Source organism: Anolis carolinensis, chromosome 4, assembly GCF_035594765.1.
Source record: "Anolis carolinensis isolate JA03-04 chromosome 4, rAnoCar3.1.pri, whole genome shotgun sequence".
Lineage (NCBI taxonomy): Eukaryota > Metazoa > Chordata > Lepidosauria > Squamata > Dactyloidae > Anolis > Anolis carolinensis.
In genome coordinates this window covers 18,750,596-18,766,453 of record NC_085844.1, presented here as the reverse complement: position 1 = coordinate 18,766,453, position 15,858 = coordinate 18,750,596, and the positions used below count along the sequence as shown (strand labels likewise).

Genomic DNA, 15,858 nt, shown 5'->3' with positions numbered 1-15,858 from the left:
CAAAAGGTGACCCTGGGATTTAAGGAGGCCCTGAAGGTTGTTTCTCTGCAGCCCTCTGTCCTTCCAGATTCAACCATGCTCTCAACCTTTCACAGGTGACCATTAGGACATTTATGGCAAAGCAAATCCAGGTGTAGTCAAGATGGCAAAAGTTATTAAAGAGGAAAAATACACAAAACAAGAAAGTCTGCATCAGTTTGTCTTCACTTGAGTCTACTGGGAAGGGGAACTTGCTCCTTTCTGAGTTAATTGAAGGCAAACTCCTTTCACATTTTGCAATTGTTCCTTAATTTTTGGTGTTTTTCTCACTCTCCTGAACAGAACATTGACCCATTTCCCATCCTTGGTTTAGGTTCTGAGGTACCTCTAAATATAATCCACCATTAAAATAAAATACATATTGTTGTTATGTATACCTCACAACCTCTGAGGTTGCCTGCCATAGATGTGGGCAAAACATCAGGAGAGAATGCTTCTCAAACATGGCCATACAGCCCGGAAAACACACAACCACCTTGTGATTTCGACCATGAAAGCCTTCGACAACACAAAATACATATCTGAACATTTTCCGTGGAGGGCACCGACTCTCACCCTTTGGTCCTCCTGCCATTTAGACAGTAATATGTCAAAAGAATGAAATTATTTTCTAGGTAATCAAACAGGCAAGATATGTTATTGTATTTTAAAACATTTGTTTCTGTGAATAGTTTACAACTAGACTTCAGTCTGCCCAGAAATAATTAAAAAAATAAATAAAAAGGGAGTCTACAAATAATTGATGAAGTTCTTGGCCAAGAGTAGCAAATCATTTGCTAGGACAGGGTATCTATTTGGGTCTTAACTTCAAATCATTAACTAGCCAAGTCTTCTCCAGTAGGCCATACTTTTGCAGTGATGGGAACTGAGAGAAGAAGGCTTAGTGTATTAAAGGCAAAACCTTTAATATGCTAACAGGCCATATTTATGAGCCTAACTGATAGCATGCTATCTGCCAGAATTCCATAAAAGAAAGAGCCTTAAACTGACATTTTAAAAGGTAGTGGCAACGATTTTTCAGCTGATATTTCAGTCTTGTGAGCCAGTGTGGTGTAGTGGTTTGAGCTTTGAACTCCGATTCTGGAGATCAGGGTCTGAATCCCTGCTCAGCCATGGAAATTCATGGGGTGTCTTCGGACATCACATTCTCTCAGCCTCGGACGAAGGCAAAAGCAATCCTCCTCTGAACAAATTTTCCCAAGGAAACCCTATGATAGATTTGCCATAAGTTCGAAATGACTTGAAGGCACACGACAACAATCTCAGTCTTAGAGGAAACAATGGCAAACCTCCTCTGTAAATTCGTGCCAAGAAAACTTTAAGATGGGGTTACGATTCATTAGAGTTGACTTGAAGGCACACAACTATAAAACTCTAACTCTAATGTATAAAGACTTTCATTGAGTACAATTTTAAAATCTCAGAAGTATAGAGGTTTTCCTTCTCTCCACTTTTGGACATCTGATCCATCCCCAGCACCGGAGTTCTAATTCTGTTTTTTTTTTTTTCATGTAAATCATAGAATCATAGAATAATAGAATTGGAAGAGACCTCATGGGCCATCCAGTCCAACTCCCTGCCAAAAGCAGGAAATCACATTCAAAGCACCCCCGACAGATGATCATCCAGCCTCTTCTTAAAAGCCTCCAAAGAAGGAGCCTCCACCACAATGTATTTTCATTGATGACATGTTCTCCATGTGATGCAGCTGCAGAACTCAAAGAGTTTTGGTTTTCATTACAGATAATGTCATTTTAGGTTCCTTTCATAATTATAGCATTTCCATGCAACTCTAACTACCATGGTTCCATCCCATAGGACTTTCCTGCTTCTTGGCAGAAGGTTGGATTTGATGGTCCCATGAGGTCTCTTCCAACTCTGTGATTCTATGACTCCATAACTGTGGGGCTTGAAGGTCTATGAGGATTTTAGAAGTCTTTACTAGAGTACTGTAATACCTCACTAAACTACAAGTCCCAGATTTTTGTGGGATATCACCATGACAAAGTGGCTCCAAAAGGCTATAACTGAATAGTGTGTAAAGACATGTTAATTTGGGTTCCCTTGCACACTTTGCATGTACAGTAAACCTTATCCAAGGCTGGCACTGTATTTTGAAAATATATGGTAAAATATTTAAAAACAAGGCTAGAGATATGAAGACCAAATGGGGAGGAAGAAAAAAATAACTTAATTGGAATTCTTCTCTTAATAGAACCCAAAGTGGCTAACAATGCTGAAAACGATACAATGTACCATTTCAAATCTATAGCATATAAAAACTCAAACAGAATTAAATATGGAGCTATGAAAATAAATATTTATAATTAAAACTGTTAAAAATCTACTAAAATACTTAAAACTCTACACAACAGCCCTGGCTTGATCTTAAAAACTTTCTTCTTTATCAAACTCTATTAATTCAGAAATATATTTGGCTTTGAGATATCGTCTCCCAACTCCACTTTCAGGAATATTCATGCAGCTGAAACACAAATAGTCAGGAACGTAGGGCTGGAAAGTATCAACCAATAGCTAGGGAGAGCTGCCAAATCTATCCAAAATAGTCTCTTCCAAGAAAGGAGCAGGTTGCATCTCTAAGATGCTTCCCCTTAGACCGACCTCCTGTGCCATGTTTTTTTGAGTGACCTACTTTTTCTCTATCAGAGAGACTTGAAAATTAATTTTAAAGGGGGTTCTTCTCTTGAGATTATGTTCCCCATACACTCAGAAATATGCATATGAACACGGCTACGTGTTCTGTGTTGCTCAATGAGTAGAATAAGTTAAAAGTAAACTTGCCACAAATGATCAAAGTGTATTTTAGAGTTATGATGTTCTTTTATGCATAGTGTGAAATACAGACTGCATAAAAGAGCATCATAGTGCTACTTTCATCTGGATTAGGTCATGGAACTATCTTGTTCATCTTACACTACATGGTTTTTGTGTGTGTGTGTGTCAGGAGCGACTTGAGAAACTACAAGTTGCTTCTGGTGTGAGACAATTGGCCATCTGCAAGGACGTTCCTCAGGGGACGCCCAGATGTTTGATGTTTTACCCTCCTTGTGGCAGGCTTTTCTCATGTCCCCACATGGGGAGCTGGAACTGACAGAGGGAGCTCACTCGCTTTCCTTGGATTCAAATCGCCAACCTGTTGGCCAGCAGTCCTGCTGGCACAAGGGTTTAACCCATTGCGCCACCCAGGCTCCATAGTACACAGTTACAGTGGTTTTATTCCACTTTAGTTGTAATGACGCTCCATCCTATGGAAGTGAAGGTTTGTAGTTTGATTAAACAGTGGTCCCTTCTATACTGCCATATAAAATCCAGATTATCTGCTTTGAACCGGATTATATGCTATCGTAGAGTATGGATTATCTGCTTTGATAACCTGGATTATATGGCAGTGTAGAAGGGCCCCAGAGACCCAACAGTCCTGCCCCCTGCACTCCCTTGATGAATCTTGTTATATGTCCCGAGTCCCACATTTTTTGACTTTCTCTGTATATTCAGGATTGTTTTCTGTATCCACCGCTTTTGCTTGTGACTCTGGGTGAAGTTCTTTGGCAGCCGGGCATCACAAATTATGTGGTAATGCAAAGCTTGTTAACACTTAGATGTGAGAATTATTCCTGGCTGCTGCCAGTGTGCAAATTTATTTATTTAATAGACACACTGGGGTATGTTTATGCATCTTAACATATGGCACTACAGGAATGCTTCTGCCTCTCTTCATGTTGTTTATTTGCTAAAAGGCCAAGAACCATTTCCAGCCTCTGCCAGGACTGAAACTGCCTTCATCTTCATGGGACATATTTACATTGCTCAAGATCTCCATTTGTTAAGCAAATCTAGAACTGTAGCTCTGCAAGGTTTGCTACAGTCCTCTAACAGAGAATTTTCTTCAGACTTGAAGGCATACAACAAACAACAAAATGAATTAATGAACATGACGATAATATATTTCATTGACTTTTACAAAGATTTCAGAAGAGGCTGTACTCATTATTTTGTTTCCTCTCTTTGTTTTCACACCATTTATCCTGTCATAGAAACTTGGAGCCTTTGCAATGGAAAGCATCTCTGGACTAAATCTAGTGTTTAGTCTGATCCATCGAATTCTCGGAACTGAGATAAATGTTGGCTTACCAAATTATTACTGGTCCCATGGGTGTCTCCTCTTGGGATTCTATTTGATTAAGAGGGGAAAGCCCAAAAAGTTTACTTAAAACAGTTTATTAAAGCTACATTTATTTTAGATTGCAAAAAAATGGAAATTTTTCCTGGCACCTTAATTCTAACAAGTTTTATTTGGCATCAGCTTTCCACTTTATCAAATGCATCAAATGTTGTGGTTACATGTAGGAAAAGCACTTTCTTATATAAACTGCACCTTAATCATACTCTGGAATCCAGAAAGTCATCATAACCTTAGATATATTTATGTGAAAATTAAAATTCTATTGAAATAGAGGAGAATAGTCAATGGAAGATACATTTAAAATTGAAAAATTAAGGTAAATATACTATTATTTCACAAGTATAAATCTAACTCATGGAATAAAGCTGCCTTTTCTGTGCCGTCATAAATATTTTTGTTGGTATGGCCATTCTTGTGAAACCCCACGATAAGGCATACAGCATATCAGTTTAAAATCAGTTCTAAATTGACTCTTGTTTTTAACAGTATAATCCTTTTGAATCCAATGAAACTTACTCCACAGGATTGGAGTCAGTTTAAGACTTTCATTTGGAATTCTATGATTGTTTTTAACTATTCTACCTGCCCTAAGTAGTATGCGAATACAAAAGGAGTGGGATGTAAATAAAGGAGGCAATTGTAAGCCAATACTCAAAGGAATATTGTGGCAAAAGCCATGAAATGAGCCAAGGAAATGAGAAAGTGATTGATTGTTGTGGTATAAGAAAAATAATATGGGAACAATAAAATCTTATCTCTCTCCAATAATGGCAAAATGTGTTGGAGGAAATGATAATTTCTCAGCAAGGTTGTGAGAGAAAGTTGATATGTCGTCAAATATATGTTTTGTCCTATCTGGGGTGTGGTGACAGATGGAAAGGGAAGGGCTAAAGTACATGCAATGTTAAATAAGCAGGGTGCCATTTAGAATCACATGCCTTTATACACTTAGGCAAGTGTATGCATGCCTGACATGTATCAGAGCACACCGGAGATTATTTGAGTATAGAAAGTAGAGTGATATGGGTAGAGTATCCATTTTCATAAATGGTCAATGTAGACTCATATAATGCAGTTGAGCTGTGTTAAGTCTACACTGGCCATATAATGCAGCTTTGAACGACAGTATATGGCAACATAGATGGGGCCTGGGAGAAAGAAAAGCTTTCATTGATTACAGTCCACTTTATCAGATTCTTTTTGGAAGATGTGTGATCTTTTGTTTCCCACCATAGCTAAGGAGGAGGAAGAATTGAATACTAGTAACAATAACCCTTAAGGGAAACTTTCTCTCACCACTTCTTGCAACATGGGAGCTTCACAGGAAAGAGGGGTTCCTTTTCAGCTTGCCAAGTAAACATGTTGTGATGTCATTTGTCTTACAGGCTTAGACTGCATGAAGAAAAGATCATTAAAGATCGAAGGCATCACTTGAAGACTTATCCAAATTGCTTTGTTGCCAAAGAACTGATTGACTGGCTGATCGATCACAAGGAGGCTTCCGACAGAGAGATGGCAATTAAACTTGTACAGAAATTGCTGGATCGCAGCATCATCCACCATGGTGAGTGAAGAAGTACCAGCATATCAAGGCTCATAGTCAGAACATATGAATACATGGGTTGGACTTGATGGCCTATGAGCCCTTCCAGTTCTATGATTCTATGATTTACACTACAGTTATAGTGAAGAGTCAGCCTGGTGAGTGCTGGACCGTGACTCAAGAGACCAGGGTTCAATTCCCTGCTTGGCCATGAAAACCCACTCAGTGAGCCAGCGCAAATCACAGTCCCAGCCCCCAAAAGCCCTTTGATAGGTCACCATAGGGTCTCTGTAAGTTGGAAATTACTTGAAGACACACAAGAACAGTTATAGAAATCTGATACCATTTTAACAGACATAGCTCTTACAGAAACCTGAAGTTCATAGTTTCTTGTTACGGAGCTCTAGGGGAGTGTCCTAGAATTCTCATTCTAAATCAGTGGTTCCCAAACTTTTTTGATCAGGGATCACTCTTTGACGTTAGTACCAAAAGGGTTATGAATCAGTTTTTGGTCCACTTTAGATTCGGTTTGGTTATTTGTGGTGTTGATTCAGAAAATAGCATTGGCTACACCCTATCAGCTCTAGTTTCTGATACAGAACATATGCCATCCAGTAGTCACCATCTGCTTGTCTACAGAAAACCATATTTAATAATCTAGAGCTGGTGTGGCCTATCCAATATAATTTTCTGAATCAGCACTCCAAATAACCCCAGAAACAGGCCTAAAAATGAAGACACCAAGGCACCCTCACTTCCAGGTGCCACATGGAATGGCTTCACTCGGGGGGGGGGGGGGGGAGGAGAAGCAGCAGTCAGGAGACTTGTCATACCTTTCGTGGGCAGTCAGCTTTTCCCATCCTGACATCCCCATTACCTTGGCACTATAAGAATGTTTTGCAAGACCAATTGCTTTCCTTGCAACAGTGCAGTAAAGATGAGACCGCGGACTATATTTTAGTTCTTGGGGACCACTGGTGGTCCATGGACCACAGGTTGGAAACCACTGTTCTACGTATATGTACTGCACCAAGAGTTCCATAGGGTCAGGCTATCATGGCTGAAATGAATCTAGTGTCAAACTACAAAAGCCAGGATCCAGTGGGAATCTGTTTGTGAAATAAGGTTGTCCCCACTACAACAGCTTTCAAATGTATCTCCAACACCTGCTCCAGAGTGATGAGGAACCTCTAAGAGCAGATCTGGATGTAGTATGGAGACCTGCAATGGGAGGAGGGGAAACCTTTCATCATGCTGCTTTATGACTGTTAGCTTGATGTTGGATTTAGGCCAACAGCCAAAGTAAGGTCAATCTGGATTGTTATAATTGCTGCAGTATGTGACCTTTGTACGGTGTTTTGGAACGTTCACAGCACTTTACTTGTGTTATATAATAATCAAATTATATGAGTGTTGACAAAAAAAAGCAGTTCAGGCCACTGTTATGGAATCATAGTGTAGGTAAATGATTTAAAAACATAGGTATGCTGTCAAAAATATAGAAAACAGTGTAAAACATATGTTTAAAAATAATAGAGAGCTGTTTTAAAACAGGGCAAACAAAAACAGTACCACACCCTACATAAGTTTGTTTTTTAAAAAAACTCTCACTTCTCAAATGCCTACTGTGATTTAAAAAACTCCTTGCTTGCCAACAGAAGGACAAGTTGGGTATTATTTTAACCCCATCTACACTGCTACATAATCCAGTTTCAGAATGCAGATTAACTGCATTGAACTGGATATAGCAAGTGCTGTGAACATGTCCAAGATGGCAATGTAGACTCATATAATTCCAATTCAAAGCAGTTCTTCTGCATTCTGAAACTGGATTATATGGCAGTGTAGTTCCAGCCTGAGACGATCCTGTCTCAGTCCCTACCAGATGTATATGAAAAAAGTGGAATTTCAGGCCCCATTGTCAACCCTCTATATTTCTACGTATTTTTATCATGTCAGAAGTGACTTGAGAACATACTGCAAGTTGCTTCTGGTGTGAGAGAATTGGCTGTCTACAGAGATGTTGCCCAGGGGACGCCCCGATGTGTCACTGGGAGGCTTCTCTTATGTCCCCGCAAGCTAGAGCTGACAGATGGAAGCTCACCCTGTCTCCTGGATTCGAGCCAGCAACCTTCAGGTCAACAGGTCACAAGGGTTTAACACATTGCGCAACCACAGTTCCTAATTCTAAGTTTAATTTTTGTGGATTTAATTGTTTGCAGAATTGATTTTTCCACTTTTACTGATGTCCAGCAAATGTGGAGGGCTGACTATGTTGTTGTTGTTGTTGTTGTTGTTGTTATCATTATGTCCAGCACTACAAAGACCAACATTATTGTGCTCATCTTTTTTTTTAGAACAACTGACCTGCATACCACATATGAGTAGAAAACACAGATTCCTATCCAGAGGCTCATACAATTTATCCCAATACCAAACAGAACATTAGTTCGATGAGATTAAAAAAGCAAAAAGGGATTACTAGTAAAAAGCCCAATGTTCTGATTGACTGAACAGTAAGAAAATAAATTAAACTGGAGAGAAACGCAAAGGGAGAGGAAGTAGCTTTTAATCAGAGGATCAAGGAAAGCCTGCCATATATCTAAAAAGCTTGAGCTGTGTGCAGAACAGACTACCTAGAAGGCAGGGTGAAGGGCCAAAAATCACAAGGGAACAGGAAGCAGGATTTAGAATGTCACTTTTTCAAAAAGGAACCTACCTTAAAAATAATTTGAAATGGTTTGCTGATTTTTTCACAATTACAGAGTAACATATTGTGTTACTTGTTGCTTCCAATTTACTTTTAAGTTGCTTTTTCATGTTTGCAACAAATGAGTCAATGTTGCTTGTCTGTAAATAATAATAATAAAATAATAATAATAATAATAATGATGATGATGATGATGATGATGTTGATGACGCCACCAGTCATTATATTATTTTTAAAACATTAGAGAATGTGTTGTTTAAAACTAACACGTTACAAGTAAAGAAAGGAAAAGAATTGGGGTGATGATATATGAGATTTAGCTCTGAAAAAAATTAAAGATGAGTTTCAGCTTCAGTACTCTGTTAACCAAACCATAGGAAGCAGGAATCAATAGTATTTTAAAAAATTCAGATGACCCTCTATATCCTCTGCAAACTCGGTTATAAACAGTTCCACTTGCCAGTCATTTATGGCACAAAAAGATTGTTTCCAAGCTACTAGACCGAAAAAGTATTGCCAACTGGAATAGAATGGAGTCCTTTACTGTCTGTCTGACAGAATGTGTCTCCTTCAGGCTGCTGATACGCCAGAAATAATGATATATGATTCACTGGGACTTGTGCGATATAATAATCAGGGAATTGGACTTGGACCAAGAAGACCTAGATTTGCAGTCTCATTTAGTCAACAAACTAATTGGATGACATTAACCATCACAGTATATCTCAGACTACTCTTCACAAGGCTTTTGTTGCACTATGGAAAAAGAACCATAGATAATAGCTGGGTTTTCTGTGGGTTTTCTGTGGACAGCTGTTTAGCCTTTGGAGGACCATAATGTTGGACTAGAAAGGCCTTTGGTTTGATACAGCAAAGCTCTTTTATATTCTTACTTGCTTATGTACTAACTTTAGCAAGGTATGCATTATCTAATGCTATTTATTAGCACTCATTACTGTTAGGTTTACAATTTTATGAATGGCACCATTAGAAAATATATATCTATATAATGGAGCCTTTTAGGTAATGAGTTGGAATTCCCATTAGCCCAAGACCTGATCAGGCCAGATGTAGTTGGCTAAATTTGCTATGACTAATCATTCCATTTAAGGATAATAATCATTTGTTAATGTTATGTGCTTTGAAGTTGGCCCTAAAGATTTCTTTGGCAAGACTTACTTAGGATAAGATTGCCATTGCCTTCCTCTGAAGCAACATGACTTACCAAAGGCCACCAAGCTATTTTCCATGAACTGGCAGGGATTTGAATTTGGTTTCACTGAATCCTAGTACAGCATTCAAACCACACTGGCTCTGCCCAATGATGATTACTTGAAGCTTTAATCTTTCCCTCTCAGTATTTAGTAGACATGTGCGTGAAATTCATTTTTACTGTTTCTTCCGTTTCTTTCGCGTCTTCCGTCTATTTGGAAGCACAAGATGGGAAGCCCCCTCCCCACATGAACTACAGCTCGACACAAAAGTCTGCTTTCATGTGGAGCCAAAACAATCCTTACCGAAAACGGATCGGGCCCCGCAACGAAAGCCAGAAACGAAATGGGACAAGCTTTTACCCGTATGCACACTACTAGTATTTAGTCTTTTTGATCTCCTGTTTTTGTTTTTTACATTTCAGTTTGTGATGAGCACAAGGAGTTCAAGGACCTCAAGCTCTTCTACCGCTTTAGGAAAGATGATGGGACATTTCCACTTGACAATGAAGTGAAGGCATTCATGAGAGGACAGAGACTATATGAAAAGTAGGTTGCACAAAGTTTGCTGAAAGTGAAAAGTGATCATCTTTTGATAACTTCTGGTCTCTAAGCCAAAGTTTAAAACAAAACAAAGTGATTTCAAATCACAAAGGCCATGCAAAACTACACTGTTTTAACTGTCTGCTAAATTTGCATTATGTGAAGCTGTTTGTATTTTATATGAATGGGAATAGCAAAAAATATGATAACTGCATCCACAAGTTCTTATTTAATTGCATGTTCTTTCATATTAATCCGCTTCTTCCTTTTCCCCAAGAGATATACTTACTAAAACTAACAAGGAAAATGAATTCAGTGAGCATATAATTAATTTCTGAAACAGATGACTGCATGGAGTTATAGACTCTGCTGCCAGATTATGTGGGTCAGATAACATTTGCAACCAAGTTGATATCATCTTCTATGTCTAGGATATGAAAGTTTCCTTGTAACATGAGTGCTTCAGGAAACTAAAAAACAAATAAAATATGCAAGATGACATTTACTGCAAACTAATGGTACAAAAGTGGAACGTACATGTTGTTGGGCATATTTTGAGACAATGCAACCCTTCCTGAAAAGCAGTTGAGGCTTTAAAAGATAGAAGTGTAACAGACCTATGGTATTTGCTCTGGTTTGGTGTCAGACTCCCTGTGGATTCCAAAATCCATGATGTTTCATTATATACAATGGTGTAGTAAAAGAGTGTCCTTTATATAAAATGGCAAAATCAAGGTTTGTTTTTTTTGGAATGGTGCTTTTGATATATTTTCATTCTGCAGATGGTGGAATCCATAGATGCAGAATCTGTGGATATGGAGGGCTGACTGCAATTGTTTGAGATGTTGTATTCTGATTATCTGCAGCTGATATGATTTCTATGAAAATTTGACATCAATTTTGGAAGAAAAAAATTAGAAAGCAAGGTCTAAACAGAAAAACCACATCTTGAATTTAAACTGAAAATGTATTGGGGTCCAAAAAGCCTGACCTATACTCTCTTTCTCTCTCTGGCTTCCCTGAAAAGATTTAAAAGCAGTACAACAGAAAGAAAAAATTATAGGTGGTGTATACACAATTTTTTCTGTCTTTTGATATCATCTCTAGTAAAACACAAGGTTTTCTGGTATTTCCGAAATCTGCAAAACTTGTTTAACCAGAATTGATAGTGGGACCAAAGGAATGAATGCATACACCCCATAGCCCTTCCAGTTCTCTTCAAAGCAATGTTCTGTCTTCAGGGGTTGAAGACACTTTCGTTTTTTTGTACTTGCTTACAGGGGGAAAACAGTGTAAAAGAGTCCATGAGCTTCTGAGAAAGCTTTTCCAAGCCCGTTGTGGGACTCCTAACAGAGTTTTTATGACATTGAGAATTGTAGGTAGGCTCCAACTGGGAATCCAACATCTAGAGAAGATGCCTCTCACAATGTCTTTCCCAGAAGGTACATCCTTCTCAGTACCTAGTAGGTAAATAGGATTTTACTCGGTAAACTGTCTATCTCCCAAGATTTCTCAGGAAAATAACCAATGGGTTTGACAGAGATATCTACCCGACCATGGTTGTACCCAGTAAATGACATGAATAAGACCACTGGTGACATGAAATGGGGACATGGCTGACAGAAGCACAAAGGTGTGAGTAGTCACCAGATAGGAAGCAACAGAGAATCCTTCACATTTATGGGTTTAACATTTACAAATTTGATTATTCACTAATTCGATTAATGTGGTTTCTCTAAGAATATCTTGGTCCTTTGCTGCAGAGCTATGCTCAGTTTCTGCCTGAAGTGGTCAGTAGACTTGCACTGGAGGAACTAGAAATTCCTAGGGAGGTATTTGCTCATTTTGGTGGTTTTCCTGCTCACTTGGGTGTCCTGTGTCCCTAACCCCAGTAAATGTGAAGAGCAGACTGTCCATATCTAGGTTACAGAGGTAAAATTAAAATATGTAGGTCATTGTGGTAGTGGGCTGAGATTTGGGAGCCTCAGGTTTTAGTCCTCAGTGACCTTTGGGCAGCCACTGTCCTACCGGCATGCCCTATCTTTGAGGGGCATTGTAGAGATAAACTGGGGAGGGGAACAGCCATTTATGCTACCTTACACTCACTGGAGGAAAGGCAGCATATAATAAATACCTGTGCAAAGCCCGAGAGCAACAAGTTAGAATAGGGGAAATAGGACTGTGGGATGTTCCCTTTCATATACCAAAATAAATTTGCTGACTTCATGTATATTGTGTAGCTTGCTTTGTGTTCAGAAAGAGGCAGCGAAATGTCTCAAAACCAAATAGGTTTCCCTTCCCTTCCTTCTATTTTTCTTTTTGTTTCTGTCTTATTATTTATTTATTTATTAATTTATTTACAGTATTTATATTCCGCCCTTCTCACCCCGAAGGGGACTCAGGGCGGATCACATTGTACATATATAAGGCAAACATTCAATGCCATATAACATAGAACAGAGACAGAGACAAACGCAGAGGCAATTTAAACCTTCTCCAGCTTCCAGCTTCCTGAGGGTATGCTTGATTCCGGCCACAGGGGGAGCAGCTGCTTCATCATCCACTGCGACGGCAACTTTCTCATTCCAACGGCGGCTGGATGATTTTTATGGTGTCATAAATTTGCCTCCCCACATATAAGTGGTACCTAAATTTCCTACTTGATAGATGCAACTATCTTTCGGGTCGCTTAGGTCAGCAACAAGCAGGGGCTATATTTTTTATTTTTAATTATCAGGTGCTCACCCCGACACAGGCTGGCCTCGAACTCATGACCTCTTGGTCAGAGTGATTTATTGCAGCTGGCTGCTAACCAGCCTGTGCCACAGCCCGGCCCTTGATACTACGTTTGTTTATAGTCACCACCGAAATAACACTGGTCAACACATTTTGGTGCCTCTAATGTAAGACCTGTGTCTGGGTAATTTGACTTGCTGATTCCAAAAATTGCACCAGTTTTCTTTGTCAGCTATAGATTTTCAAATACAGAACGTATGGCATCTGCCAGTTGCCATCTGCTCACCCTTAGAAAACCAGGATAACCATATCTAGGAAAATTATGTGGTCTAGTTAAGGCAATTTTCTGAATCAGTGCCCTAAATAACCCCAAGAACAGAACTAAAAATCAAGATACGGATAAAAAAAAATCTTTGTGTTGGGTTGTGTAATTTATCCGATTTCCAAATGTCAGAGTGGGTGTCGATGCTGCATTTTTAGCAAACTGACCAACATAATACCACATTTGTCCTTTTTTACATAAACAGGGGAGGACTGCAATGATTAATAGCTGTGGTTCAAGTTAAGAGTTTTGAGCTTGAAATTCAATTTGAAAAGGATTGGAATGATGTTCTTTGCCTCAGCAATGAAATACAGATAGCTTCATGAGATACTCCATTTCCACCCTTTTTAAACAAAAGGACTTTAATGCATGTGTGGCAGCTGCAGTAACTCCTAATGAAAAGCAGAGCTTCTAGCAAAATGTTCTTGCTACGGTTTTAAATCAGTCATATTTTTCTGCATAAACAACCAAAACAAAACAAGATTTCTGTGCTCAAATAGCATGCAGCCTAATTTTGTTGATTTTTCAAAATTAAAACTTCTACCTACTCTTGCTCTTAATGGACACAGAGGAAAGTAAATGTGCCCTGTGGCACCGATTTGGTGAAAATCTGTTTACCTTTGCAAATATGGAACACCAGCTCAGTTTTGTACTCAAAATGCTAATGAAGACAAAATATGTGTAACTACAGTTGTCACTCCACATTTGCAGTTTTGATTTTTGTGGATTACACACATATTGGATTAAAAATGTTCTCCTCAGGGCCTCCAGTGGGACTACAGTCATGTTGGAGGACCTAGAGATTTCTAGCGAGAACACCTCTAGGAATCTCTAAGTCCTCCAGTTCAAATTCTGTGGTCAGCGTCTACCAGAGAATCATGCTAGAACAGGCATGAGCAAACTTTGACCCTCCAGGTGTTTTGGACTTCAACTCCCACAATTCCTAATAGCCGGTAGGAGGAGAATTGTGGGAGCTGAAGTCCAAAATACCTGGAGGGCTGAAGTTTGCCCATGCATGTGCTAGAAAATGTAGAAATTCTTAGGTGATGTTTCACTTTCATGGGGTCCTGTGGCCCTAACACCAGTGAATGTGGAGGAATGACTGTATAGTCCTTTTTTAAAAAACCCTCTGAAGATCTCTTATCAATGGCCAACCTGGAACAGAAATGCTAGGGATTGACCCTCATTGGTGGAATGGAGTCAACATGGCCCAACTAAGCTGAGACAGCTTTGTCCCATCCCTGTTACCATCCCTGTTATCATCACCTACTTCTCCCTGGTTGTGGGGCTGCAGAACATGGGCCCAATGAACAATGAACTGATCTGGACCGGACCCAGACAGCAGGACTGCTCCAGAGTTTTGTCCAAACTCTGGACCATTCCTCAGCTTTCCTTAACAAGAGGATAAACCAAATCAATCCATTTTTCCCATTCTAAGGACTGGGAGTCCTTCAACGTCATGTAGATATCCAGGAGCACCTTCATAGTCAGTGCAAACTATTGACCCAGTGTAGGTAATATCTGAGTTTAACCATTATTCCCTTCCCATATATACTGCATCTATACTGCAGAATTCAATTTGGCACCATTTTAAGTGCCATGGCTCAATGCTATGGAATCATAGGGACTGTAATTTTACTAGATCTTTAGACTTCCAGGATTCCATGGTACTGAGCCATGGCAATTCAGGTATTGTCAAACTGTATTTATTCTACAGTGTAGATGTACCCATAGGCCCTTCTACATTGCCATATAAAATCCAGATTATATGCTTCAAACTGGATTATATGGCTGTGTAGACTCATATAACCCAGTTCAAACAGATAATGTGGAATATCTGATTTGATAATCTGGATTATATGGAAGTATAGGAGGGGACATTGACTGTAAGTTTCACAGTCTTCATAATGTATATTATGGGAGTTCTGTGCCATTTTCAAAAGTTCTAATTCTCTGAGACTTTAAAATTTATTATGAATGAAACAGTATAGTACGTTTTAGGGAATAAGGCCATGATAAAAGGAAAAATAGATAATATGACTTAATGAGCTGGGTTTTTTTCCATTTCAAAGACTCCCTTGTTGTTCTTTTTCATCTGAGTCCATGCTGTATTTGCTTACAACTACAACAACAACATTTCAGATTCAGAAACCCCTGCTGTTTAAGTAAGACATAATCATTTATATATTCAAGAAACGGTAAAAAAAGAACACATGGGGGTTAAAAGGGATTCATTTTGATTCAAAACAATGAATGCAATCAAAGATAATAGCTAGCAGTCTTACCTAAACCTTTGCAGATGTATGTGTGTGTGTATGTGTGTACACCTTCAACTTGCCTGTTGAATTATGGTGGGCCCCATGAATTTCATAGGCTTAGTCAAGTGGATCTGCCGGCTCCTTCCTCCGAAATATAGCCTATAGCACCTGATATTCATTGGCAGTCTCCCATACAAGTACAGGCAGTCCCCAAGTTACAAACAAGATAGGTTTTGTAGGTTTGTTCAAGTTGAATTTGTATGTTTAATTTCCCATTAGTGGGAACATAGGA

At 39.0% G+C, this 15,858-nt stretch overlaps 1 protein-coding gene across 1 annotated transcript in view; it reads left to right on the top strand.

Moving 5' to 3' along the window:
* deptor (DEP domain containing MTOR interacting protein) overlaps positions 1 to 15,858 on the top strand; it is a 70,215-nt gene that overhangs the window by 10,235 nt on the left and 44,122 nt on the right. The window contains exons 3-4 of the mRNA XM_003224832.4: positions 5,629 to 5,807; positions 10,133 to 10,256. Of these exons, the coding sequence (XP_003224880.2) occupies positions 5,629 to 5,807; positions 10,133 to 10,256 (303 nt within the window). The remainder of the gene's footprint in view (positions 1 to 5,628; positions 5,808 to 10,132; positions 10,257 to 15,858) is intronic.